The sequence below is a fragment of the Theropithecus gelada genome, chromosome 13 (genome assembly GCF_003255815.1).
Source record: "Theropithecus gelada isolate Dixy chromosome 13, Tgel_1.0, whole genome shotgun sequence".
Lineage (NCBI taxonomy): Eukaryota > Metazoa > Chordata > Mammalia > Primates > Cercopithecidae > Theropithecus > Theropithecus gelada.
Window position 1 is genome coordinate 51,368,836 of NC_037681.1, and position 26,814 is coordinate 51,395,649.

The 26,814-nt window shown below is 47.5% G+C and overlaps 1 protein-coding gene across 6 annotated transcripts in view; it reads right to left on the reverse strand.

Annotated features, from left to right (window-relative positions):
- Positions 1 to 26,814, reverse strand: part of GALNT14 (polypeptide N-acetylgalactosaminyltransferase 14) — a 228,590-nt gene that overhangs the window by 66,432 nt on the left and 135,344 nt on the right. For 5 of the 6 annotated variants that reach the window (XM_025354781.1, XM_025354777.1, XM_025354780.1 and 2 more), the window contains one exon: positions 16,070 to 16,239. The exons of the other annotated variant lie outside the window; for it this stretch is intronic. In XM_025354781.1, the coding sequence (XP_025210566.1) occupies positions 16,070 to 16,239 (170 nt within the window). The remainder of the gene's footprint in view (positions 1 to 16,069; positions 16,240 to 26,814) is intronic. 6 annotated transcript variants of the gene reach the window in all.

Below are 26,814 nucleotides of genomic sequence, written 5' to 3' on the forward strand. Positions count from 1 at the left end.
TCTCTTGGAACACTGCCAGGACCTGTGTTAGCCGGTACCAAGCACCACCCAGATAGCAGCTGTGTGTGCATGTGCATGTCTGTGTGTGTGTGCAAAAAAGAATCTTCTCAAAAGGCAAATGCAGAGCCTAGCTGGGACAGAAAGTGCGGAGTTGGGCCAAGACTTATTTTTGAAATGTTTCCTAAAAAAGATACCTTGGTGTCTGGGACCAGAGCTCCTTCATGTCTTATTTTAGCCCTGCTCAAATCACATCATACAACAGTAATAATAGATGACACAATTGAATCCTCACTCTGTCTCAGGTATTCTTTCCAGAGCTTTCAGCCTGCACAGTAACTCCCCGAGGTGGGTGCTGTAATTCTTCCTCTCATGGTGGTGGAGAGGGCAAGTCACAGTCAGTGAGTGGTGGGGCCTCAACATAAACCCAGATGGTCTGGCTCCCCAGTCGGTGCCCTCACGAGCTCTACGAGAATGCCCTGTGAAGATTATCCAGACTCACTGCCTCTGAAACCCTTTATTCCATATTGGCTTTTTTTTTTTTTTTCTCTTTTTTTTTGAGACAGGGTCTCACTCTGTTGCCCAGACTGGAGTGCAGTGGTAGCATCTCGGCTCACTGCAACCTCCGCCTCCCGTGTGCAAGCGATTCTCATGCCTCAGTCTCCAGAGTAGTTGGGACTACAGGCATGCGCCACTATGTCCAGCTAAGTTTTTTGTATTTTTAGTAGAGACAGCGTTTCACCATGTTGGCCAGGCTGGTCTCAAACTCCTGACCTCAGGTGATCTGCCCACCTCGGCCTCCCAGAGGGCTGGAGTTACAGGCGTGAGCCACCATACCCAGCCCTTCTGTCTTTTATCTTGAATGCTGCATGCTGGAAGATTCTGGAAAGATGGAAAATCATGGGTCTGGGTCATCCCTCGCTTGCTAAAGCATAGTATCTCCCCTTGATATTCCTAGAGCTATTTCTTGATATTTCTCAGACTTTCCACCTAAAAGATCAGAGAAGCATCATTCCCTCCTTTCACCTGAAAGGGGAATGTTCCTCCAATTGCAATAGCTGTAAAGAGCAAAGGTAAGGCCCACAGCCAAGGAACTCCAGGAATATGCCAGACTCAGCACCCTGAGCTCAGGAATGGTCTGTTTGAGGGCCAGCGGTCTATGCCTCTTCCCCAGGGCACTCACATCCGTGTGCCATTCTGGTCTGAAGCAGGGAGGGAAAAAGCAAAGGCTTCCCATACCTTCCTGCACCTTCCTACAGTCAATCCACCCCTGAGCCAATCCTGCAGTCAAATCTGCCTCCTTTTTATATCCTCAAGCCTGATCTACACCCCCTAGTTTGTCCTCCTGCAACAGCTGCCTGACTATTCTTCCCACCTGTGGAAGAATCACTTCCAACCACTCCTCCCACCCTCTCCACAGCCCTTCTCTGTTCCATCTTCCTAACACACTGCTCCTGTAGGAGCCTCCCCCAACCTTCAGAGCCACCTGGAGTTAAACCTTCACCAGCATCCCAAGGCCTCCACCCTTGTGTTAGCTCTTCAGCACCCTGCCCCCATGTTCCCTTGCAGGAGCCTCCTGGCCCTGCTAAACCAGCCCAGTCACTGCCCTTGACTGTACTTGAGTCACAACCTCCACAAATCTCCCTAGATTCTGTTACCTTCCCTCCTCCAGCTGCCCAAACTGTCACTGTTCTGCAGTTTCGCTGAAATCACTTCCTCCACCACACTCCACGTGGCCTCCTGGTATGACTGTTCCCCTGTCTAAATCACTGTACCATCTTCCTAGGTAACTGCTGCCTTCTTGCAGGCAGGGGCCACTTTTCCACTTCTTTAAATTCCTATGGACAAGTTATTCAAGCTACTGGAGTCAATTTCTTCATCTCTAAAACCAGGGTCATAGCAAAGTCGTGAGGCTGAACCGAGAGAACATATATATGGTGCCTCCCACACATCAGGGGAATGGTATGATCAATACGTGTTTGCCAATTGTGGCGCTGGATTTATGTGTGAACATGGAGAATTCTTTGCTGAGCGAGGATGGTTTTAAATTTCCTGTGGTTTGATTTTCTCCCTCTGTTCTGAGGATTCACTCGCTCACCTGCACCTGCACTCCCAATCCCTGATATTCTCAGTAGCTTGAGAAGGAATCACGAGGTGCTCGTCAGGCCCCATTCACTCAGCTGATACTGATGGACAGTGTGAGTGCCAGGCACCGTGCTAGGCTTGGGAGATGCAAAGATAAGTCAACATCCCTGCCCTAGCTGCTCAGGGGCTTGGAAGGGAGATAGACAGTAAGCTGATGTCTGCAATGCACAGCAACGGGTGCTGCTCAGGGTGAGCATGGAGGACGGAGGGGCTGCCAAACTCAGTCCGAGGGGCAAGCGGTCTTCCCAAAGAGGAGACCCTCCACACAGACTCCCAAAACACAAAAGGGCATCCTGAACAGAGAAAGCAGCAATGATGAGGAGGCCTGAATCCTCACAACACAGTCGGCACAGGCCATGGCCTGATGGGGGTGGCCTTGGCTTCAGGGTGGGGTTGGAGACAGGCGCCGTGTGCCCACAGCATGTGAAGAGTTTCAGGTGAGGAGTGATCCTTCTGCATTTAGAAAGCCAGAGCCATTGAGGAGGGCAGCTGGGGCCTATTGCAGTCACCCAGGTGAGAGGGGGCAGTGGCTGAGTTTGGCAGCAAGATATCTTACGGAGCAAGAGATATATCAGAGGAGACCACAAAATGAGGGTGGGGAGAGAGCAGGATGATGCTACAGATCACGGCTTGGGTGAAAGTCTGAAGGGTGGTGGCACTGGCCTGAGGTGAAGCAGACGGGAGCAAAGAGGGTGCTTGCTATCTTGAGAGGCAGGGCAGGCAGGTGTGGAACAAGGAGTACATGATGTGACCTTACGAGGAATCGAGGAGGAGAGACCGGGAGGAGCAGGGAGGCAGAAGACTCAACCACCAGGCCTGCTCTGGCCAGGCCACAGTTATCATGAGGGTCAGACAGGTCAGGAGGGGAGAGCAGTTTGGATAATACAATAAAGTTTCCATGGAGATCAGGGGTTTCTCTTGTTGCCTCAGGGACAGCAAAGATAAGCTCAAGGACATTTACTGATCTTGCCCCTCGCTAGCCCAGTGGGACCCTCACTGCTCTGTGATCCACAGGGTCCCCAGCTGGGTCCTACTTCCATCACATCCTATGGTCTCCGCTTACTTTGCCAGCTGCCTAGGGCCTCATGTGGCCCTCAGCGCTCCATCCTGCATCTACCACCCTCGGCTCAGAGGTCTCCCTCCCACAGCAGGCCCCACCCAGCTGTCATCTCTCCTGCTCTTTTCATCTCTTGTCAAACACATTTTGCAGTTGCTGACCCCTGGCTCTAAATCACTCCCTCTGCTGGCCTTGGCTTCCATCCCCAGTATCTTGCAAGCACGAATTTTACCAGATGTGACATTGCAGTCGCCTCCTTGCTAATTTTGCTTTCCAGTTTTTAAAGTAAGTCTGACATTCAGGCAAATGGGACGTTCAGCACCAGGAGCCAAGGCTGAGGCCCAGAGCTCTCCAAGGACTTCCCTGCCTACATGCCCTGCACCCAGGCCACCTTGTTCTCAGCTCCACTGTGATTCACATGAGCCACAGCACCCCGACTCAGAGCTGGGGAGCAGGGTGCAGAACCAGGACCTCTCCACATTCATCCATGTCACCCATTTCTCCACCCCTGGACCTGTTACCTATCTGCCCTGCCTTCCAGACCTGCTTTGGCTCACAGCTGCGAAGCAGTGGGAAAGATGATGAAGCCAGAACTATTGCTGGTCCTGATGACCCCTCTTGCCTGGGTGACTGTGGCAGGCCCCAGCTGCCCTCCTGATGCCAGTACTAACTTGACTACTCAGGCCCACAGCTAGCAAACAGTCACCAAGTGCTTACTAGAGGTTAAAGATGAGGCTCGGCATTTGACATCAATCATTTCACCTCACCCTGAGGGCCATTATTATTCCCATTTTATAGATGAAGAAATGAAGTCTCTAGGAGTTTGAGTAACTCACCCATGGTCCAGGTAGCAAGTGGCAGAGATGTTGTATGTCAAAGTTCACAGCACTAGGAGACCTAGCCCAGCCACTTAGTCAACCAGTTATGTTGCCTGGGTCTCAGCTTCCTTCTCTGTGAAATGGCAATGACCTCTTCACCCAAAGGGCTATTGAGGACATGAGAAAGAGATGGGAAAGCACTTTGTGAAGTCCTATAGAAATACAAGGCATGGGCCGGGCACAGTGGCTCAAGCCTGTATTCCCAGCATTTTGGGAGGCCGAGGTGGGCGGATCACCTGAGGTCAGGAGTTCGAGACCAGGCTGGCCAACATGGTGACACCCCATCTCTACTAAAAATACAAAAATTAGCTGGGCTTGGTGACAGGTGTCTAAAATCCCAGCTACTCAGGAGGCTGAGGCAGGAAAACTGCTTGAACCTGGCGGGGTGGAGGTTGCAGTGAGCTGAGATCAGGCCACTTCACTCCAGGCTGGGAGAAAGAAATACAAGGCATGAAGAGTCTTACTCTAAGGGCTTCCTGCATGGTTCATCCTCTCCTGTAGGAATTGCCCCAGGACCTTGGTCCCAGCACAGAGCCTCCTTGAAATTTCCTCAGACCAATCCTACCAGCCCTGCTTCTTCCCGGCAGTAGAGGCACATGTGTTATATCATAAGAGCCAGTGGTTCTTTGAAGCACTTGGGGGCAAATGGTAATGGAACTTGACAGTGATCCAGGTTTTAAAGAGAAGACATCTGTGTGTTCCAGCTCCTTATTCTAGACTGAAAAATGTGGGCAGGTCACCAATGTTTGCAGTCAAGCTGCCTTCTACATGATGTGCCAACTCCAGGAGCAAGCAGCTCTGCTATCGCTGTGTTTAATAGGTCTGGGGCTTTCAGATAAGTGAGAAGACATGTCAAACCAGCCTACATGTGCACCTCAGGCTGGGAGAGGTCTGGTGACCTGCACTGCGTGGAAGGCATGAGAGGGCGGAGAAGGCCCGCATGAAGAAATGGACAAGGTGGCAATAAAAAGGGCTCTGATGCTCTGCGGGGCCCTGGAGTCCTGTTAGGAAGGGAAGTATGTGAGTTGGAAAGAGTGATCCAGGGCAGGGGGAGGGGCGGCACTGCCGAGCAGGAGGGCTTCATGTTTCTGGAAATAGCGTCCAACTTACTTAGTTCCTAAGCCAGTTCCTGCATGCTCTTACCGGCAGAAGTCTTTTCAAACCAGCAGACAGAGCTGGAAATGACCTTAATTAGTGTCTCCGGCTTACTTCTCTCATCTTACATGGGAGGAAACAGACACCCAGGGAGCTGAAGGCATTGTTGGGCAGTATCTTAGAAAGGGTATGCATCCTCTCAGGCTCAGGCCAGTTATTTTTTCCCCTTACTTTATCATGCTGCCTCAAAATACTGGACAAAATGGCAAAAAATAACCAGAAGAAAGGCAGGTTACTGAGGGGGGACTGAGAACCAGGCCCTCTGTGCTTGCTTCTTGAGCAAAAGGCATAGACAGATGCAGAGAGAAGGGGCACAACGCTTGCTCGGGCATGCAAATGGTTCAGAAACAGGAAAATGTGTGCCACCTCATTGATCAGCAGGGAGAGGCAAATTTAAACCACAATAAGACACCACTACTCAGCCTCCCGGTAGGCAAAAATGAAAGAGACAGACGATAGCAAGTGATTGATAATGAGGACTTGGAGCAACAGGGACTCTGCTATAAGCACTTCATTAAATATTTAATGATATCTACAAAAGCTTCTAGGGGTACAGCCTACAGAAACGCAGATGCCCGTTCACCAAAAGACAAGTAGAAGCTTAATCATAGGAGCTCTAGTCATAAAAGCCAAGCTAGAAAAACCCCAAAGGAGCATTGATAGTTGAGTAGATATAGAAATTGTAATATATTCATATGAAGGAATACTACACAGCAGTGAGAATGAACAAACTGTGTCTTGCAAAATGTGGCTGAGTTTCATGCACAGAACTTTGAGGGAAGCCAGATACACAAGAGTACATACTGTGTAATCCCATTTACATAAAGTTCAAAACCAAGCAACATTAATCTACAGCTTTTGAGGACAAGGTAGCCACGAAGGATTCTGATGGGGCACGGGCAAAAGAGTGGCTCCTGGGAAACTGAGAATATTCTTTAACCTGATGTAGACACTTGATGCAGGAAATAGGTGTGTTCTCTTTGGAAAAATTCTTCCAGATGTGCCTGCAGGAGGTGTGTACTTTTCCATATGTATGTTATATTTCAATAAAAGATTTCCTTGAGAAAAGATGAAGAGAGTTTCTGGTGTTGGGGCAGATTTTGCTTGTGCTGGAAGATTTCAAAAGCCACTGAACTGGAACATGGAAAGCTCATGAAATAGACAAAAGCTGCAGCCAAACTCAACAGCGTTGTCTTTTCCACTCCTCCTGTGTTCCCCATAACATGGAGGAGAGCACCCCCGGAATGCAGAGTGCAAATCCAGGGAATCTTCTTCACCCTTCTTCCTCTGTACTTTAAAGATAGATAATTCAGCGGAGAGAGAGCTGATACCACATTGCCCTTGGTGTTACTGAAACCCTGAGTTCATGGGCCAGGGCTTATTTTCAAGGCTAGCTTAAGGGGTCATGCCTCCTGTGGAAAGTGATCTGTAAGGTGGGGAGGTACTAGTGGCCTGGGGAGGGTAGTAAGGTAGCTCCCACTTGTCCACCTGGGGGATTTATTCACTGGGGGCATTCAAGTTCCATGAGGGCAAACTTTCAGTCTGGCTTGTTGTTGTTGTTTTTTTTTTTTGTTGTTGTTTTTAACTGATCTATACCTAATAGTCTTAGACTCAATAACTTGTAGAATGAATTATCCCTCGCAAATATTCAATCCAAATCAGTTTTCCATCCTGGGCATTGAAAATATCTCTACATCTCTTTCCACATCTCTTTTCCCTGCCTCGTTCCCCAGGTAATGTGAAATGTAGGAGGCAAACTTAGGGAGGGAGAAGGTAAATCTGTCTCCAGAACAAAGACCACTTGGTACCTTTCAAAGCCACACAAGGTTCTTCTTGGGTTACCTGCCCACAGGCATTTGGCCCAGATAGCAGAACACCAGATGACACTATTTATTGAATTAGATGGCTGAAATGTATTAGTTTAGTATCTCCGGGCAAAGCTAAAATATAATAATCAAACTATCTTAATTAGGAAACCCAGAATCCTCATCTATCACCTCTTCTCTTTGCCCCAAATCACAAGTCAAACACACACACACACACACACACACTTTCTAACTCAGTGAACTTTAGACATAATAATAAGTTCTATGTTTGTGACAAAATAATATAAAATATATGGACCCACAATCTGAAAAATTGATTTTGCACTTCAGCCAAGCATGGACTAGCTGTGTGACCCTGGACAAGCCCCCTAACCTCTCTGAGCCTGGGTCCCCTGACCTAGGTGTGCAACGGTTAATCTGCTAGTCTTGCTGTTCTGCTCAAGTCTGTGCAGCCCACACTGGTGCTCATTCTGGAAACCTAGCAGTGAGTCTGGGGATGAAGGACAGACTCCTTTTCCAGACCCTACCAGCTCCTTCTCCCCTAAGACTAGCTCCTGCTTCTCACTGTTCCTGCCTTGCTTCAGAACGAACTCCCCAGTGGAAGATCCAATGCCCCCACTCTGAGGATGAAAATGCTTTCAGGCCAAGTTTCCATATCAGGCTCTAGCTCCCGGGCCAGCCGCCTGTTCAGCCTGCACTTTGTTTGGGACAGTTGTCCAGCCTTGGGGCGGGGGCACCACTCCTGCCTGATACTGCTTTGCTCCGTCACACTTTGGCTTCTTTCGTCCTGGCTGTGGTGCTGGCCAGGAATATGTTACTTAGGGCATCTCCCAGGGTTGCTGTGACAATGAGGCAGTGACAGTGTGAACATGGAAGCATTCCAGGGTTTACTGAATAAACTCTAATCTCCTTATCCTGAATTCAAGACTTTGCCACATGTCCCCAGATTATCTTCCAGAATATTCTCCCCCATCTCTCCCCTCCATCATTCCACACCCTAAGTAACTGGGCTTACTCCTACAAAACACTGGCTCTTCTATCTCCTTACATTTCCTTATGCTTTTCCCTCAACTTGAAATGCCTACTACCTGGTAAAATCCTACATGCCCCACTCACCAGCACACTAACTGCAGCCCACGCCATCTCCTTCCAAAAGCCTCTGCCTCCCAGCCACGTGTAAATTCCTTCTCCTTCACAGGCCAGCCTAATGCTATTTTGTCCTTTTCACAGGACAGCTCCTAACTCCTGTGCTGTGCTACATGGCCAAGATGGAAATAACTAAACCCAAACCAGGGACAGGGCAGGAGCTGGGTGCTTGAACACTGAGGGCAGGAAATTCATGTATTAATTCCAAGAGCAAGGTTATGGCCTTAACATAATCTGCATTTGAACATCAGGAATTGGTCCCATGTCCATTTCTCCCACTAGGCCATGAGCCCCTGGGGAGTGCACACTAGTTCCTAACACAGGACTTGGCACATGGCAATTGCTCAATAAATGTGTGGAGTAAAGGTATGAGCAAATGAGTGAGTGAATGAATGAATGAATGAATGAAATGTACAATGCAAGGTCAACATTAGCAGGAATTCACTAAGAAACAAGGTGCAAGAAAATAAATTAAGCTAAGGCAGTTTAGATAAATTCTCATCCGTGTTGTTGACTGGTCCCCTTTGAAGTCTGAGGAGTTACCCCTTTGGGAAATCTCCCAGAAACTCAAAAAAACAGGCACTCAAAGAACAGCAGGAGGGGCCTGCAGGCTCAGAATTCAAGGAAATCAAGGGACCAAGACTGGGGAGGAATCCTGACCCAGAGGCCCTTGCTAACTCCTGTGCTTTGCTATGTGGCCAAGACAAAACTAACTACACAGAAAACAGACATGGCAGGAGCCCCTGTGGTCGTTCCTCCCCTCTTACCCTGGCAAGATGGTACTGCAAACTGCCCCAGGCTGTGGACACAGTTCTGCTGCAGAGCCACTTCCGGGATGTCCTGCAACTCTTCCTGCTGTTCCCTTCCTCCCCCAGAGGAGGAGATGCTCTGGAGTGACTCAGAGATCAAACTCAGAGATGCTCTGGAGTGAAGGCACTTAGGCCCACTATCAACAGGCTCACATCCTGTATTGAAAAGTGGCGCACGGGGGGACCAAAATGTCACAGAGGGGGCTAGCTTGTTTGCAAAAGCTACGTATCTGTGATGGGCTCTCCCTCCCCTCCCCATGGCTGCATGGTGTGGAATCACTAACGCTGTGCTGAGCTAGTGGAATAGCCTCGACTCTGAGGCAATATGAACATTTTTTATGCTTTGCCATTCCAGCTGTAAAGATTTTTATCCTATTACTGCTAAGTGACGAGTACAAGGAGAGAAATGATGATCTTTGGCAGCCATTCCAACTGAGTAAATAGAAGGAGGGAGAAATGCTACGAGAGGCTGGGCCACTGCCCCCTCATTTCCCAGGAGGAAAAGGAGCCAAGGAAAAATGTCTTCCTGGTGGGATGTATCAAAGTGTGGAATTTTCCCTCCAGGCAAGTGATGGGCGCCCCACTGTCTGAGTCATTTAGCACCGCACTGGACAAAGGCTGGGAGAATATGCGGAAGAAAACACAGAGACCCAGCCAAGCCAGGCAGAGGTGACCCAATGAGGCTTCCCCAGCTAGAGCTTTTAGCCCATAGCTCACCAGCTCCGTCCACCCTGACGCCTGCTCTCTGCAATCAAAGCAACCCCATAATAGGCACTGCTAGTAAGAACACACATATGCTTTATCAAAATATTCCCTCCCTCCTGGAGGGGTGTGTCTCTATTTGTGGCTACTTGTCTGCCAGATGTTTTATGTACCACTTGGAAAATGGCAAATCCAGCTGTCACCAGAATGGGTGATGGGATGGAAGAGGGACGACTGGAAAATGAGGACTACTTGTTGGACCAGTCAATGCTTTATGTATTGAAATGTAATTGTGGCTAATAGTTCTCTATCGTATTAAAATGCAACTGTGGTTTTTGCCACTAAAGGTAATGGCAAAAAAAACGCAATTACTTTTGCACCAACCTAATATATAACTAGCAGAACTCCTCTGGACAATCATCTCAGACTCACTTCAGCTAGAAGTTGTCTGTTCCTTACAGTGAATTCGATAGTTAAAGCACATCACCTACCTCTCACCCCCAGTACATGTAGCCCCATTTTATTCATCTTCATGATCTCACAGGACTTTAGCAGTGACCTGGCAATGAAGGCTCTCCTCTGTGTTAGCACAATTGTCGACCTCATGAGGGGAAGTTGGAGCTAGGATGTCCCCAGGCAAGCTCCATGTTTTGTTCAACTGAGGTGAGTGGAGGCCAGCGTATGTGTATATATCTGGAATGAAGAGACTATAAATGGAAGAATGCATTCATCTATAATGGTGTGGAGACTTGAGGAATGATGAAGCTTTGAGGTTAGCCAGTCCAACACCTTTATTTCACAGCTGAGAAACGAGGCTGAGAGGAGCAGGGATATGCTGAAAGCCACTGAGGGGTACCTTGTTCTAGCCTTGTCACCTAGCCTGAGACTAGGGGTGAGAGAACCAGGCTGCAGCAGAGACGTGCATGTCTACAGGCTGATGACAGAGGTTTCCATCTCAGCAGTGAAGATCACATCAAACGCGTGTAAGGGGTGTGGTGGGCACGGCAAGGCCGTTAACGCCAAGCACGAAGGAGCAGGGCATGCCTGCGAAGCTGTAGAACTTACCTTTTGAACCATACTGGATGTGGCGTCACTCAGTGCCCACCGCCAAGGACCCTGGAAATCCTGGGAAAGGCTCAAAGCCTGCACCTGTCTTAGCTCCTTCTACTCCTGCTCTCTGCTATCTCACATTCCACATAGACTGGACTGTCTCTTGTAAAATATCATGGACTTCACGGGCGAAGAACTAAAAGAAAAATGGCTACTCGCTTCCATTCCAGATATAGGGAAATTAAGCCCCCAGGCCTCTCTGGGCTTTTTAAAATCACATGGTGCCCTGCATGGCTTGCTTGTAAGGGGTCCACACCGCTGGTGCATCTGGGGATTCAATCAGCACAGCTGCCTGCTGGGCAAAACTTCTACAGCCTTCCTCCTTTCTCCCCCTCCTCACCCACCTGCTGCCTCCTCCATCATGCGGCATCTTCAGATTTCTGAGCTGCTCACCCCAACACCCGCCCTCCTGGCAGCACTTGCTCTAATGCTCAGCTAATAGTTCTCTGTTTCAGGCGCTGTCCAAACGCATCCTATAAATCAGAATCCAATTACTGTGGTAAGAAAATTGGAAGCAAATTTAATAAGCTCAGACCCCTCCCACATGCGGTTTCTTCACCCTTCTTTTTTCAGTAATGAGAACTCTTTAAGGGAAAAGCATTTTTCCTTTAACTCGGAGTCTGTTCTGATTCCTTCTACGAGGCCTCTGAGGATCGAAGGGTGATGAGAAGGGGCTTCCTTTAGCTCCTCTTTTCCTCGCTACACATAAAGCAGGTGGGAGAGGGTGGTCAATTGCCTTTCCAGTCTTATCCTCCCTTTCATTTGTTCAACATTTATTGAATTCCTATCACACAAGGAAAGCACTGTAGGAGATGCTCAGCGTGTTACCCCAGAGGGCAACTGATATCAGTAGGACCTTAGCTGCAAGGCATGATGGGAACACAAAGGAGGCCCAGCAGGGGCAAAGACTGTATCAATGTGATTGGATGTCCTCAAGGAACCAGAAGTCCAGAGTGGGCCAATGGCGATGGGGCCAGGAGTGACCCCACTATAGGAGCTTCTCGGTAGAGGTGACGCCAATTGCTAGGAGGATGGCAGGACATGGAGCCTGTGAATGAAGGAACTGGGAAAGGAGGGAGAGGCAAGAAGGAACCAGAGAGGCCAACGTCTCTGCAGGGCCAGAGACAGAAGTCATGTCAGTGGAGAAATGGAGAGGGCTGTAGTGTGTGGGGAGGTGGTGGCCTTATTCCAGGGCCTCTACTCTCTACTCAGACCCTCAGCCTTTTGGCTGCACCAATCCCACCTATGAACTTCACCTGGGTTACAAAAATAAGCCACAGGTACAAGCTGGTGCTCTGTGGTTTCTAAACTCGAGCCAGCATTAGAATCACCTGTAGCTCTTGCCGAGACGCAATCAGTTCAGATCGCTACACTCCACCCCCAGAGTTTCTGAACCCCTAGTTCTGGGTGAAACCTAAGAGTTTGTGTTTCTAACAAGTTCCCAAGTGATGCTGATGCTGGTGGCCTGCTGGTTTGGGGAACCAGAATTTGAGAATGGTTGTTCTAAGTCCCTGCTATTCAAAGTGTGATTCATGGACCAGCGGGGTTGGTATGACCTGGGAGCTTGTTAGAAATGCGGACGCTCAGGCCCCATCTCAGATGTACTAAATCAGATTTTAACAAGATCCTCAGAGGGGTTCTTTGTTTGCCTATTTAAGTTTAAGAAGTGCTTACCTAGAGTAGTAGTTCTTAACCCTGGCTGGGGAGCTTAGAAAAGAGGTACTTCAGCTGGTTGGAGTCTGGGTATCAGCACTGAAAGAAAGCACCCCAGGTAATTCTCGTAAGAATCCTGGATTGAGAAATGCTATGACAGATGCTAAGGACCAGCACCCCACACTCACGGGGATTTGACACCACTCACTCCCATTTCTCTGGAATTGAACCTGACCTTGAAACCCACCTCTGTCCTCCTCTGCCACCCTCACCATCCATGACAACTTAGTGATCTTAATGCTCTTTCCTGGTACTCGGGGTATAGATGTGTGCTCACTTTGGGGGTTTAGTTGCGTCTCTTGCCTGATCATCTTGAGTTTTCTGGCAGAGACCTCTCCTTCCATTCCTGGCCCTTCAGTATCAGCCTGCCCACATACCCTGTAATAATAGCAACAACTAGAATTTGAAAAATATTTACTATTAGGTAGGTAAATACTTTATATATATTTTATTTGCTTTTTATAAAAACTGAATTAGGTAGGATCATTATTGTGATTTTTACCCCTATTTTCCAAAAGAGGAAACTGAGGTACAGAGAAGCTAGGCAACTTTAAGTTTACTCCTAGTCAGCAGCACAACCAGGACTGTAAACAGGGCAATCTGATCCCAGGATCAGTATCCTTAGCCCCTGGGCTGTTACTGCCTGCCTTCCATTCAACTCTGCTTTTACAAAGAAGGCTTGGCCTTGTCCTGTTGCTGGTGATGGGGTTGATAATACATGTTTACATTTCATTTTTGAGAACTTAGGTAAAAAGCAGGGCTGGATTTACAGCAGAGATCTTCACTGCAATTTCGTCCCCAAGGGGATGTCTATGGCAAAGTCTGGATACATAGTTGGTTGTCACAACTTAGGGAGTGCGCTACTGGCATCTAGTAGGTAGAAACCAGGGATGCTGCTAAACAACCTACAATGCATAGGACACTCTGCGACAAAGTATTATCTACCCCCAAATGTCAGTAGTGCTGCAGAGAATCCCTGGTCCCCAGAACACAGGTCACCAGCAGCATCAGCTGGTCAGATCTGAAGCAGACAGGGCCCAAAAGGCCAGGCAAACTCCAGGAATTGCATCAGGATGAAACTGGGACACAATGGGGAGACTGGAATCACAGAAGGATTAAGAGACATAGCTGATGACTCCAACCTACAGTCAAGGTTTCCCTGAGAACCAAGAGCTGAAAGTGGGAGATCCTGTAGACAGAAGGGCCCAGTTGAAAGAAGAAAACAGGGTTTTGCTGGCAGTCTTTGGAGCTCTCATCACTACAAGGGTGACACCAGTATGGTGACTAAACTTGGCTTGGAGATGGCTGATCCAACTGGTGGCCCCTCACAGTGCTAGCCTGGAGATTTGCACATAGTAGGTGATCTATACCCCTAGATGGCTGCTGGTCCCATGTGCTTGCCCTCATTCTCAATCGCCTGACCTTTCCTTTTCATGCACATTCAGAGTAAGCTCTTTAAGCCTGAAATTCTCTGAGTTACACAATCCCAGCTCCCACAGGGCAAGGCTGGTGCCCTAAGGCAGATATATGGCTGATATACTTTCCCTTTGTGTCTTCCCAAAGGGAGTCTAAATTCTGTCTAAATCCTCTCTTCCCTTCTTGCTGTAATCCCAGCAGATCACACGTTCTTAACAGATGGAACATACTGGGCTAGGTGCAAAGCCTGGAACTGGACATCGTGAGCTGGGCTCCTTGGAAACAGGCTCAGTTCTTCATCACCTACCACCACATATGCCCAGCTCTTGCAAAATGTTAGTTTCTGCCTCTAAATGGTAGAAGAAGGAAAGTGCAGAAACTAGTCCTGTTCAGAGTATCCCCAAGTACCTGCCTACTCAGTGAATTACTTGTTGCCTTCTCTCTGCAGGTGGGAGCAGTCACAGGTGTCTCTCAGGGGGCTGTCATCCAGATGCGCCAGCAACTTTCCTGGCTAGGAGACCTCCGTTTGTCCCTCAAGAAAGCCCTGGCCTCTGGACTCAGGACAAGGGTCCACCTGCCTAAGACCCAGTGGAGCTTCTCAGGCTCCTGTCTCCTGTCTGCTCCCTCTTCCCATCTCTCCTACATGCAGTTTCTGCTCGGGGAAATACAATAACCTAATATTTAAATAAAATTCTCTCAGATGCCAAGGAGTAGGACAAGTGCCCAGGAATTTAAACAGGAATAATACAAGACTCTGACTTTCAGACGCTTTCAGGCCAGCAGAAGGGAGTAAGCAGGTATAGCCCACGCCCTGGGTCTCTGGCAGTAGGGGACTGCCAGGAACTGCTGCTAAGGCAGAGTCTCATGGGTCCCTCGAGGGGAGAGTTAAATTCACAGAAAGTCAGAGTTAGAAGAAGCTATAATATCATCTAGTTCACCCCCCTTGCTATATTCATAGGGAAACCAAGACTTCAGCTGCTTTTGGCAATGATAGTGATTAACAAGGACTGGCTGAGTCACTCCAAAGCATACATGCTGTAGAAGACAAGGTTTCTGAGTAGTGCAACCTAGATGGGGACATGGAGTCCGCCAGCCTTCACAGGGTACCAACTTAAGAACTGCCAGAGGAATCAGCCTCATAAGTCATGAAAATTCTTGCTCTTCTGCTCATAAACCCATTTCCACAATGTGAGTACCCATGGACCCAGACAAATATAAGAGACTAAGAAGCTAACACCAGCACCACAGCCTCTCAGCATGCCAGTCTGCTATTTAAGGCTGATGCAAAGTCAAGTTCCTGCAGCAGACAAGAAAGGCCAACACAGGCCTTTGGCATTTCTGGGCCCCCAGTTTGGAGGCCAGAAGCCCGTGAGTGGAGGAGCTGGGATTGAGATTGAACCTGATTACCAGGTCTCACCAGGGTGCATAAGGGCTGCTATGACTCTAAAAAGGGTTGGTCGTGAGGCAGAAAGTCTTCACAAAGCCTCTTCTCGTTGGGAAACAAAGCTTTCTATGTAGCTCCAGGCCTGATCTCTGCAACCTACTGAAGGTATGGCCTGACTAAAGGCTGGCAGGATGGAGCTGTGTGAACGAGCCCCTCTGCAGGCAGACAGAAGAACCAATGGCAAGCTGGCTCCTCTTCTCACATGGCAAAATGTCCAAGGGCTGGCACAGGAAGGCTCTCTCCCAGTCACAGAAGACACCGCCCACCTACCTGCCCCAGGGTCCGATCATCCTGCCTTCCCCTACTTTGGAACCCAGGCCTGGGTGTGGGAATCTGCCAGGGAAAAACAGGCCTTGGCTGTAGTGTTTTTGGTGCTCTACGGGTTCGTGTCAGATGATCCCTAGGGTGAGGAGCAGGTTAAAGTGAAAGAGGCCACCCCTGCCCCCCAACCTCCTGGTGGGAATTGGAGGGTTTGGGATGGCTCTCAGCAGTAAGCAATAGGCAGCAAAGACAGGGTCAATCACCAAATCCAAATCCCTTTAGTGTCCAACCAGCAGCAGGTGGTCCAACCCAGTTCTTAGCACTGGGCGCTGCACACAGTAGGCCCCAAATCAAACCTGCTGTTGATCTCTTGACTGCGGGGGTAACAGAGTGGGAGAAGGAGGAGGTACCTCAGATGGCGAGTGTCCGGGATGGCCCGATTGCTGGAGATCCGCTCACTCTCCCGCTGGTTGAAAGCATACAGCTTATAGGGGTCGTCACCAACGCGCCACTTTTTGGCATTCAGATACCGCCGCTCATCAAACTGGTCCCACAGGTCATCCCAGTCAGCGTCTGAAGGCTGTGCAACACGAATGGGAAGTCTGTGAGAATGGCTCCCTGTCCTCCACTAGCCCCGGTCGGCTTATCAGTACCCAACCCCAGAGACCAGGCTTATAGTGGCAAGGTCTGGCTCAAAGATGGGGTCAGAGGCAGAACAGCAACAAACCATCAGCAACAATAAAAACAGAACGATGACAACAATGGCTGCCACCATTTTCTGAGCACTTCTATATACTGGGTGCTGTTCCAGGATCTTGACTCACATTACTTCATGTAGTTCTCAGAGCAATTCTATGAGAGGGATACTGTGCATCCCCTTATTATACAGATGAGATAACAGCCTGGAGAGGTAAGGACCTTGCCCAAGATCCCACAGTTAGGAAATGGCAGAACTGGAACTTGAATTCTAGTATCGCAACCCCAGAGGACATCTCTCCAGGGCAATTTGAGAATACCTGGTATGAAAGTGCTGGCCCCACGGCTGGCACAGTTTCATGAATGACTGTCATTCCTCCTTGGCTGTAGAAGAGGCAGTGATGGGAAGGAAGGAGGAGTTCCATCTACAGTGGTGTGCTACTCACCGCCACCCTATCTGTTCCTTTCTTCCTCCTACCCAGGAATCTGGTATTTTTAAGAAGCATCAATGGGGTAGTGAGTAATAACCCTCACTGTACATGGAGAGCACCTTAGAATGTGTAAGGTGGCTTCTGTATTCATGATCTCGTTTCATCTTCACCAAAACCCTCTGAACTGAGTAGGGAAGATGAAGTTCCATAAGGTTCACTGGCTTGTCTGAGGTCACACAGGTGGAAAGTGACAGAGCTCAAAGCAGAGCTCAGTTTCTTGGGCCCCTCCAGCAGAGGAGGCAAAGGAATGCCTCCCAGCCACAGCCCAGGCTGCCTAGTGTGGGTCTTCCCTGCCCACACCAGCTCCACAGCCAACAGAGACTGTCCACATAGCCAGCAGGAGGTGTGGACTTCAAGGCCTTGAGAAGCTGGACACCTAGATTTGGTGGTCACTTCCCAATGCATGTTAGCACTCTCAGCCCTGGGGAGGAGCTGGTCTGTATCTAAAACAGCTGAGACCTTCCAAGTTCTTAAAACATAAGACTCTGTGTTTCCAGGAAGAATGCGCTGATCAGGTTCTGATCTGGAACATGAGGGTTGGTGTCCTGGGGCTGACACTGTCCCCGAGGGTGGGGTGCTCATTCATGTGTTACTGACCCCGGTGGCCGTGCAAGTGTCTCAAGCTGCCTGGGTACTAAGGGCACTGAGCTGAGAGCTGCACATCCCATTACTGAGTAGAATGCACCTCCTGCACTTGGGAAACCTGAACAGGGTGGCCCAGGGCAGGATCCACAGACAGCAGTGCAGGGGCTTGGTCCATGTGGCAGGTAAGAGGGGCTGCTGGCCAGTGTCCATGTTCATCTGGGGCACCATGGTGAGCTTATCCAGTAATTGATCTCTCTCTCTCTCTGTTATCTCCTTTTAAAACAGCATTCTCCTGCTAATAGCATAAAATGAAGCTTTGGAGACCAGAGATTTTTATCCAATAATTGATTTCATTAATGTCCTGTGATACTGTGGCTACATAACATTCCAGAGGAAATCGGTGGGGGTGTGAAACCCCCAGCCTGTGCTTGGCAATGTCACAGCCTGATAGCTATCATCTCTGCTTGGAACATCACCCACGGTGACCTTGAAATCCCATCCTCATGGGAAGGGCCATAGAACTGTCTCCCACTGGCTTGCTTCCAATTTAATTCATCGCAATTTTCTAAATAAGTTGTGAGCCCTGACAGTGCTCCGAGCTGGGGAGGAGCAATGTGGAGCTGGAAGGCCTCTGCTCTCGAGGGGATTGCATTGCAGAGAGACACACATGGAGATGCCTGCAACACACCGCAAAGTGAGTTCAATTACATGAGCGCGATGACAAGGCTGTGAGAGCAGAGGAGTGAGGGGAACTGGGGACAGCTTCTTGAGTCAGGTGTCAAATGAGTTAGATCTTGAAGGATGAGTAGGGATCTTACTTTGCTTAAGGGAGGATAGAGAGGGGAAATAAGTATGTAGCAAAAAGCCAGATAAAAGGCAGTATATTAGTCAGGGTCCTCTAGACAAGCAGAACCAATGGTGTGTGTGTGTGTGTGTGTGTGTGTGTGTGTGCGCGCGCACGCACATGTGCATATGTATATAGCCACATACGCATAACAACCTTTCAGTCAATGACAGACAGCATATATGACAGTGGTCCCATACGATTATAATACTGTATGTTCGCTATACCTTTTCTGTTTTGATATGTTTAGATACACACATACTTACCATTGTGTTACAAATGTCTACAGTATTCAGTACAGGAACAGCTGTACAAATTTGTACGATAGCCTAGGAACAACAGGCTATACCTTACAGCCTAGGTGTGTGGTAGGCTCTACCATCTAGGTTTGTGTCAGTACATCCTATGACATTCACACACAAGGATGAAATTGCCTAATGTTTCTTTTTTTAGAGATGGGGTCTCACTCTGTCACCCAGGCTGGAGTACAGTGGCTCAACCATAGCTTACTGCAGCCTCAAACACCTGGGCTCCAGAGATCCTCCTACCTCAGCTGCCAAGTAGCTGGGACCACAAGTGTGCACCACCATGCCCAGCTCATTTTCTTTACGTTTTATTTTTTGTGGAGATGGTGTCTCACTATGTTGCCCTGGCCAGTCTCACGCTCCTAACTTCAAGCAATCCTTCCACCTTGGCCTCCCAAAATGTTGGGATTACAGGGACCGCCATACCTGGCCACTGCATATTTCTCTATGATGTTATATATATATAGTTTAAGTTGACACAGAAAAAATTTTATTATAAATAGGAATTGGCTTATGTGATTATGGAGGCTGACAAGTCCCAGGATCTGTGGTGCTCATACTGGAGATCCAGAAAGTGCTGATGTTTCCAGTGGGGTCTGAACACAGGAAAAGCCATGTCGCAGCTCAAAGACATTGGCAGGAGGAATTGCCTCTTAGCCTTTTGTTCTATTCAGGCCTTCACTGAATTGGACGGGGCCACCAACACTGGGCAGGGCAATCTGCTTTCTTCAGTCTACTGATTCAAATGTTAATCTCATCCAGAAACACCCTCACAGACACACCCAGAATAACGTTTGACCAAATGCCTGGGCACCCTGTGGCCCAGTCAAATTGACAAATAAAATGAACCATCACAGGCAGGAAGGCCCAGAGAAAAAAAAATCTGTTCAGGGAATGGCTAGTTCAGGAATGGCGAGGCCAGAATGTGGAGGACATGAATGCAAAGAAAACTCCAGAATGCAAAGAGGACGTGAGTGAAAGAAAACTCCAGAATGTAGCTGAGTCTGCCTGAAGCAGGTCATGGAGAAAACGTCTCTGGCCACACGTGGAGGACAAGGAGACCAGCGGGGAAGTGGCCTCAGCCGTGTAGCCAGGTGGGAAGGGACACTGGAACTGGGGCTTTGCTGGGTGCCTAGTGAGTCTGGGAAGTGGCCTCAGCCGTGTAGCCAGGTGGGAAGGGACACTGGAACTGGGGCCTTGCTGGATACCCAGTGAGTCTGGGAAGTGGCCTCAGCCGTGAAGCCAGGTGGGAAGGGACACTGGAACTGGGGCCTTGCTGGATACCCAGTGAGTCTGGGAAGTGGCCCCAGCCGTGAAGCCAGGTGGGAAGGGACACTGGAACTGGGGCCTTGCTGGATACCCAGTGAGTCTGGGAAGTGGCCTCAGCCGTGTAGCCAGGTGGGAAGGGACACTGGAACTGGGGCCTTGCTGGGTGCCTAGTGGGTCATTGCCTCCTTGTGCTGGAGAGGCAGGTGGAGGGGCAGGCACGCATGACAACACCAGGAAGGGTGGGCGCAACTGACCTCTTGGCCTTACCCCACCTCTACTCTCTATTCATACCAGATAGAGGCATGGGCCCAAGAGGGCCCGAGGTTGCTGGTTTCCCTACGGGGCAGCTGAACATCCCAGCATCCCTGGCTGCAGTGCCTTCTGGGAGCACCATGCGCTGTGAGCTCTCCAGAATTTTGGAACTCTGGAATTCTGGCCCCTAGCAAGCCAGAGCAGCAGCCAGGCTGGCATGAGAAATTGAAAGAAGTCATGGAAGGTGTCCTCGGAGGGGCCTATTCCCCTCAGATTGTCACATGCACAAAGCGCAGTCATAGTTTGCTGCACTGAGACCCCCTGAGGGAGAACAGCCCATACTGGGAGCTGGGCTTTTCTACAACAATATCTGAATGTATTAAATAATGGTGAAGGTGTGTTTAAAATAATACCACTACATAAAAAATAAATAAAATAAAATATCACTATTTCAATAGCACTTTACATTTTATAAAGCAGCTTGCACGTGTATCATCACAGAATCCTCACCCAACCCCTATTTGTGCAGGGCGGGATCAGTTTAGAGAGGTTAGGTGGCTGATCCAAGGTCACCAGCTGTTAGGTGATGGAACCACTGATTTAAACCTCCCAACACCAAAGACAGAAACCAGAAGAAGAAGCATCTCCTCTACTAAGGGTCCATGGGCAGAGAAAGACCCTGAGAGTTGACTTCCAGGCTCTTCCATTCATGAGTCCCCACATCCAGCTTCCAAAGTGCCACAGGAGGGCACAGTGTGGGGTGTTCTGGCCGCACCATCCCAGGACACCAGCCTCCTCCCTGACTCTGCATGGGGCCTTTGCAGTACATTGTATCTATACTGTGAATTCCATTTCCTGGCTCATACGAATATCCGTGAAAGCTTCTGAACACACATGTTCACCTTCCCACACTTCCCTGGTGCAGGAAGTGATACGTCCCTGGAAAACAAGAACAAACACCCAGGAGCTCCCAAAGGGTTCCACTCAGAACTGGGTCCACTCCTGTGGGGCCCTCAACAGCACCCATGGAACCCAAGCAAGCCCCCGCTTCACTTCTGACCTGAATGTATTCAATCTAGAGGGAATGTGTTTCAAAAGTATGATGCCACAAACAGAAAACACAAACATTATCTTGTTTAAAGTTTTATTTTTAATTAACAAATAATACCTGTACATATTTATGGGGTACAATGTGATATTTTGTTACATGTAGACATTGTGGAATGATCGAATCCGGCTAACTAACATTTTTATTTCCTTAAATATTTATTTATGGTGAGAACACTTAAAAGTCTCTATTCTGGCTATTTTGAAATATGCAATATACTATTATTACTAACTATAGTTATTCCTCCTGTCTAACTGACTTTGTACTCTTTGACCAATATCTCCCCCAGCCTCTGGTAACCATCATTCTACTCTCTACTTCTCTGAGTTTGACTTTTTTTAGGCTTCACATATAAGCGAGATCATTATTCAGCCTTAAAGGAGCAGGAAATTCTGTGATTTGTGACAACACGGATGTATATTATGCTAAGTGAAATAAACCAGGCACAGAAAGACTAAGACATAATCTTTTCAATAGAAACTGTCTCATTAAGTCTGCCAAACCCCTGGCCAAGACCATTGCTTAAACAATCTGGCATCAAAAACTAAAGCTTGATGGCACATCCGTTAAGTTGCTTAATTTCTCTCCTCCCACCATGCTTCAAGGAGAAATCTTGAATTTCCTTTTCTCCTTCCTTCCCTGGGACTGTTTTTCTCCCTCTCACTTCAAGCAGATTATCTGGCTCTGAAATCCTGGTATCCCTCCCTTCTGTTAGGATTTAAAGCTGTTCTACATTCCCACTCATGCTTTTGTCTCTCTCCCTTCTTTCCTGAGCTTGGTACTAGTAGTTCTCTCTTACTGTCCCAGTTGTCTTCTTTTTCACCTTGAAAATGAGAAACTCTTTATCCCTTTGATACAGCTTCTATCCTACCATGACCTGTGTCTGATCCTGAAGAGAACGTCTCAAATTTACCCTGTAATAAATCAGCTAACACCCAGGAAGAGTACTTACTATGTGTCATAACCATTTATATTTAATATTCACAATAATAGGTTCCAATGTTACCTTTCCACAATTACGGGTATGTAGGCACAGAAATAACAGGTCCCAAGTCCTGTGCCCGATATCACACAGCTTGTCAGTGCTGGAGCTGGGATTAGAACCCCGGCAGCCGGCTCCAGCTTGCATGCTCTTTGCCATTAGGCAGCACAGCCTTATCACAGCCTCAGTGCCATTTTCTTGGACCATCTTCAAAGACTCACTATCTGTGCATTTCCTGTCATTTTCCTCAGCCGACTTCTTTCTTTGCTTCGGGCTATTCCTCCTTCAAAGGATGTCTGCACACCCTTCACCATCAGCCCCTCTACTCTTCACTCGCCTTGCTGAGAAACCCTCCTGCTCCCAGCAGTGAGCTTATTACTAACAGCCAGGGCCAAAAAAGGAGGTATTCTGCAGCTGGATTCCTGCAGGAAGGTGGGGATGTGCTGCTGGGTTAACGTAGAAGAAGGTCAGAGTAGAAAACAGTGATGTAACTTCTTATTTAAAGATGATATCATGCATCTATTCATCCAATGTTGGAAGCTTCAGCATAACATGCCACTGCCCCATGGACATCCCTCCTGGGTTCAGTCAGTGACACAGAGGTACCAAATAGCCTACTCCAACCTTGAAGAACTGTAACTTCTAGATATGTCCTTCTTATATTGATCAAGAATCTGTCTCCTGGTAATATCTCCCTTTTGGATCTGGTTATGCCCCCATGGCCATTTGGTACTAGTCTTATCTTTGTCTTTCATAGTCTTCAAATATTTAGTGGCAGCTATTATATTTCCCAGATCTTCCAACCCGTGGTACCATCACTGAGACTTGCACCTCAGAAAAATTAACACACAGGAGTGTGAAACAGGTAACAAAGAGTCCTAGACCAACTGAAGTCAGATGGGTTCATCAAGGAATTCAAACACGGTGGAGACTCTCCCATATGTGTGCTACGAAAAGGGAGATATTGCCCAGCATAGAGGCTGCCTTTTATATCAATGTTTCATGGAGAGATGTTGTTCTGTGAAAATGCTGTGCCTATGGTAATGCCTGCCATTCAATGGGCACTCATTATGCACTAGGCTCTACACCATATTTTATCAGGAAGAGAACCCTTTTCTCCTCACCCACCCAATCATATTTCCATGGCAGAGTTATCTCCCAAGAAAATAAAATATGGTGTGGAGCCTGGCACAGTCAGTGCAGGAGAACATGTAAAACCCTATCTAGGGCATTGCTGTGAGTATTGTAAACACTTCCAGTGTTTCTTTCCATCCTTTCGTGCTCCTCTCTAAGGGAGGCAAAACTAATCTCACCAGTTGGAGCCACACATGTTTTGCTGGTGGGCAGGACTCCTGTGTGGTACAGCCATGGCCTAGCCCTCTAGCATGCACTTCCACTGTCCAGGTAGAGCAGGTTGTCCTGTTCTATTTGTCCCTAGCTAGAAAGCACGCACTAGGCTTGCCTTCTAGAAGCAAGCCTTCTATCTCACCCAAGTGGCTGTTTGAATATGTAGATTTGGGGTCTGTGCCACCATCTCTCCCTAAACCCTGAGTGTTCTGGTCCCTCGGTTTAGAGTCGAAGTGGGGATATAGGAAGCTCCACTTCATCCTCAGGCAATTCCACATTGTCCATCTCAGCTTTTACCCAAAGCCTTTCCTTAGGGTTAGACGAGCTTGCTTGTCTCAGGTCATGAAATTAATAAAATTATTATTTGTTTCCCATTTGTTTGCCGATTCTTGTATGTGCCTCTGTATTGGTCAGGGTTCTACAGAAATTATCACCAATTGTGTGTGTGTGTGTGTGTTTACACGTAAATTGAGAGGACAGATTGATTGATTGGCTGATTGATTTCTATGAAATTGGCTCATGTGATGATGGAGGTACAAATCCAAAATCCTCAAAGTAGCCTGGAGATCCAGGGAACAGCTGCAGTCGAAGTCCTAAGGTGGTCTGCTGACAGAATTCCTTCTTGCTTGGGGAGGTCAGTTTTGTTCTTTTAAGACCTTCAACTGATTGGATGAGGCCTACCCACATTATGGAGGGTAGCCTGCTTTATGCAAAGTCTGCCAATGTAAATGTTAATCTCATCCAAAAGACGCCTTCACAGAAACAGCCAGAATAATATTTGACCAAATATCTGGACATTGTAGTTTGGCCAAGTTGACATATAAAATTAACCATCACATCTCCCCTTATCAGAACCTCAGAGGGAAGGAGTGAGTGAGGGGTACCTCAAATGAATTCTAGCCCCCACAAACTTAATATATAGTAAGAAACTATATCCCCAATTTTCAAATGAGGAAACTGAGGCACAGGGAGGATAAATGATTTGCCCAAGTTCATACAACTGATGTCTGTCTCAAAGTGTATACTGTCTTCCCTCTTTTCAACAGACCCAGTTTGAAGCAGCTGTGGGGCCCTGGAGTTCTCATCTCCATGTAGCCACTCTACTTCCAGGACCACAGCCTCTGGCTACCTGATACCCCTCAGAGTGCCCTTGCTTTCCACTAGCTGGAAGCTTCTGTTATCCAGCACCACGGACAACCAGATGCTCCCAGGGGACTCTTCATGCTAAACCATAACTAGATTCTACAAGGGTTCTGATGCACTTCTGGTCTTTCTAGAAGGAAAATCTTCAACATGAAAGGAGTAGTAAAGCCAGGAAAAAAATACAGGATGCTGAAACTAGAGGTAGGGTAGTTGAAAGATAAGCAGAGGTAAGATGTGAGGCTGCCCTCAGGGTAAAAGTCACTGAGAAAATAAACCTTGGCTCCCAAAAGGTAAAAAAGCTGAACCTGAGTCTTCTGAAATTAAGCCCAAGAAGGGGACAAAGTGGTCCAGATCAGTTGTACCCTGGCTCCCAGAAGAAGCAAATGTAAGTCCTACGTGGAGGAAAACATCTCCAATTTAGGACCCCAGAATTCCCACAAAGCTCATCAAAAGACTACAATAATACAATAATAATACAATAATACAATAATAAATTACCAGACACACAAGGAAACAAGTCACTATAAGATAAGACAAGGCAAGTCTACTGTGTAAGAATCAGTAGAAACTATAAACAGATTTAGATACTCCAAGGACTTTGGATACAGGAATACTAGATACAGAATAAGCCATAATTGTAGATAAAATGTTTAAAATATGGTATAATGTAACAAAACTATACTTGTACTCCCCAAATTTATACAAATAAAAATAAGTAAAATAAAGTATGGAATAAAAATTAGTAAAGAACAAAAGACAAAAAATGGCTGGGTAGATTTGAAAAAGAACCAAACCAAACTTTCAGAAATAAAAGAATAATGATGGAAAGTCAATACCAAACAGGCCCAAGAAAATTGTTAATAATCTGCAAAGCATTTTCACTTGAATATCTCGTTTTTATTACCCCTATGAAGTAGCCAGGCTGGTTATACTGTTACCACTTCACAGATGAAAACAGGCTCAAAGAAGCAAAGAGGCTTCTTCAAATCATATAAACAGTGAATTCAGGTCAGGCGCAGTGGCTCATGCCTGTAATCCCAGCACTTTGGGAGGCTGAGGTTGGCAGATCACTTGAGGCCAGAAATTTCAGACCAGCCTGGCCAGCACGGTAAAACCCCATCTCTACTAAAAATACAAAAATTACCCAGGCGTAGCGGCGTGTGCCTGTGGTCCCAGCTACTTGGGAGGCTGAGGCACAAGAATTGCTTGAAGTGGGGAGGCAGAGGCTGAAGTGAGCCGAGGTCATGCCACTGTACTCCAACCTGTTTGACAGAGTAAGACTCCATTAAAAAAAAAAAAGAAGTGAATTCACTACTGAGACTCTAATCCAAGACTTCTCATTTCAAAACTGTGTTCCTTCCATATCACCAGATGTTCCAGTCATCCATAAGACCCACTGTCAGCTAGTCATAAAATACAAAAGTATCTGCTTACCCCTATGCCTTTCTGTTGTCCAGCCAGTTAGGGAGTGATTTTATTTTTCCAAGGGCCAGCCAAGAGAGGGAGACGGTGCAACATAATCCCCAGTGAAATGCTAACATATCACCATATGCTCCCATCTCATACTGCTAATATAACTCCTACCTGCAGAGAATGGATGGTCTGGGAAGAGGAAGACTGTCAGTGGCAGACATTCCCCACAGCGTATAGAACAAGTTCCAGTGAGGAAGGAGGGGCACCCAGTCCTTCGCTTGCCTGGGCTCATGCAAAGGAAAGAGCTGGAAAATCCTTTTCCCTCACCGAGGGACTGCACATCAATTATGGATTATTAGATAAGATCTTCATTTTAATATTTCCTCCATGTATTATCACCTCTTCCTCTCACTGGAATTCTGTCTTGGGAGTTATTTAACTGATGTGCAGAAATCTAAATTTAATTTATTATGATCTAACTCACTTTAGAAGCCAAATTACCCTGCACTGGAGAAGGATCAAGTCAATATCCCACTTGGCTTTCTATTTATCTTCTGTGGGGGTTTCTCTCCTTCTCTTTAGTATTCATTTTTATCTCGGGTGCTGGTAATAAATTTAAATTTTCCTCAGAATTAAGCAATTGCTCCTTCAATGTTGTCATTTAATGGTTGGTATTAATTATATGAAAGGCACTCCTTAAATAGTTTGATAGATAGAATG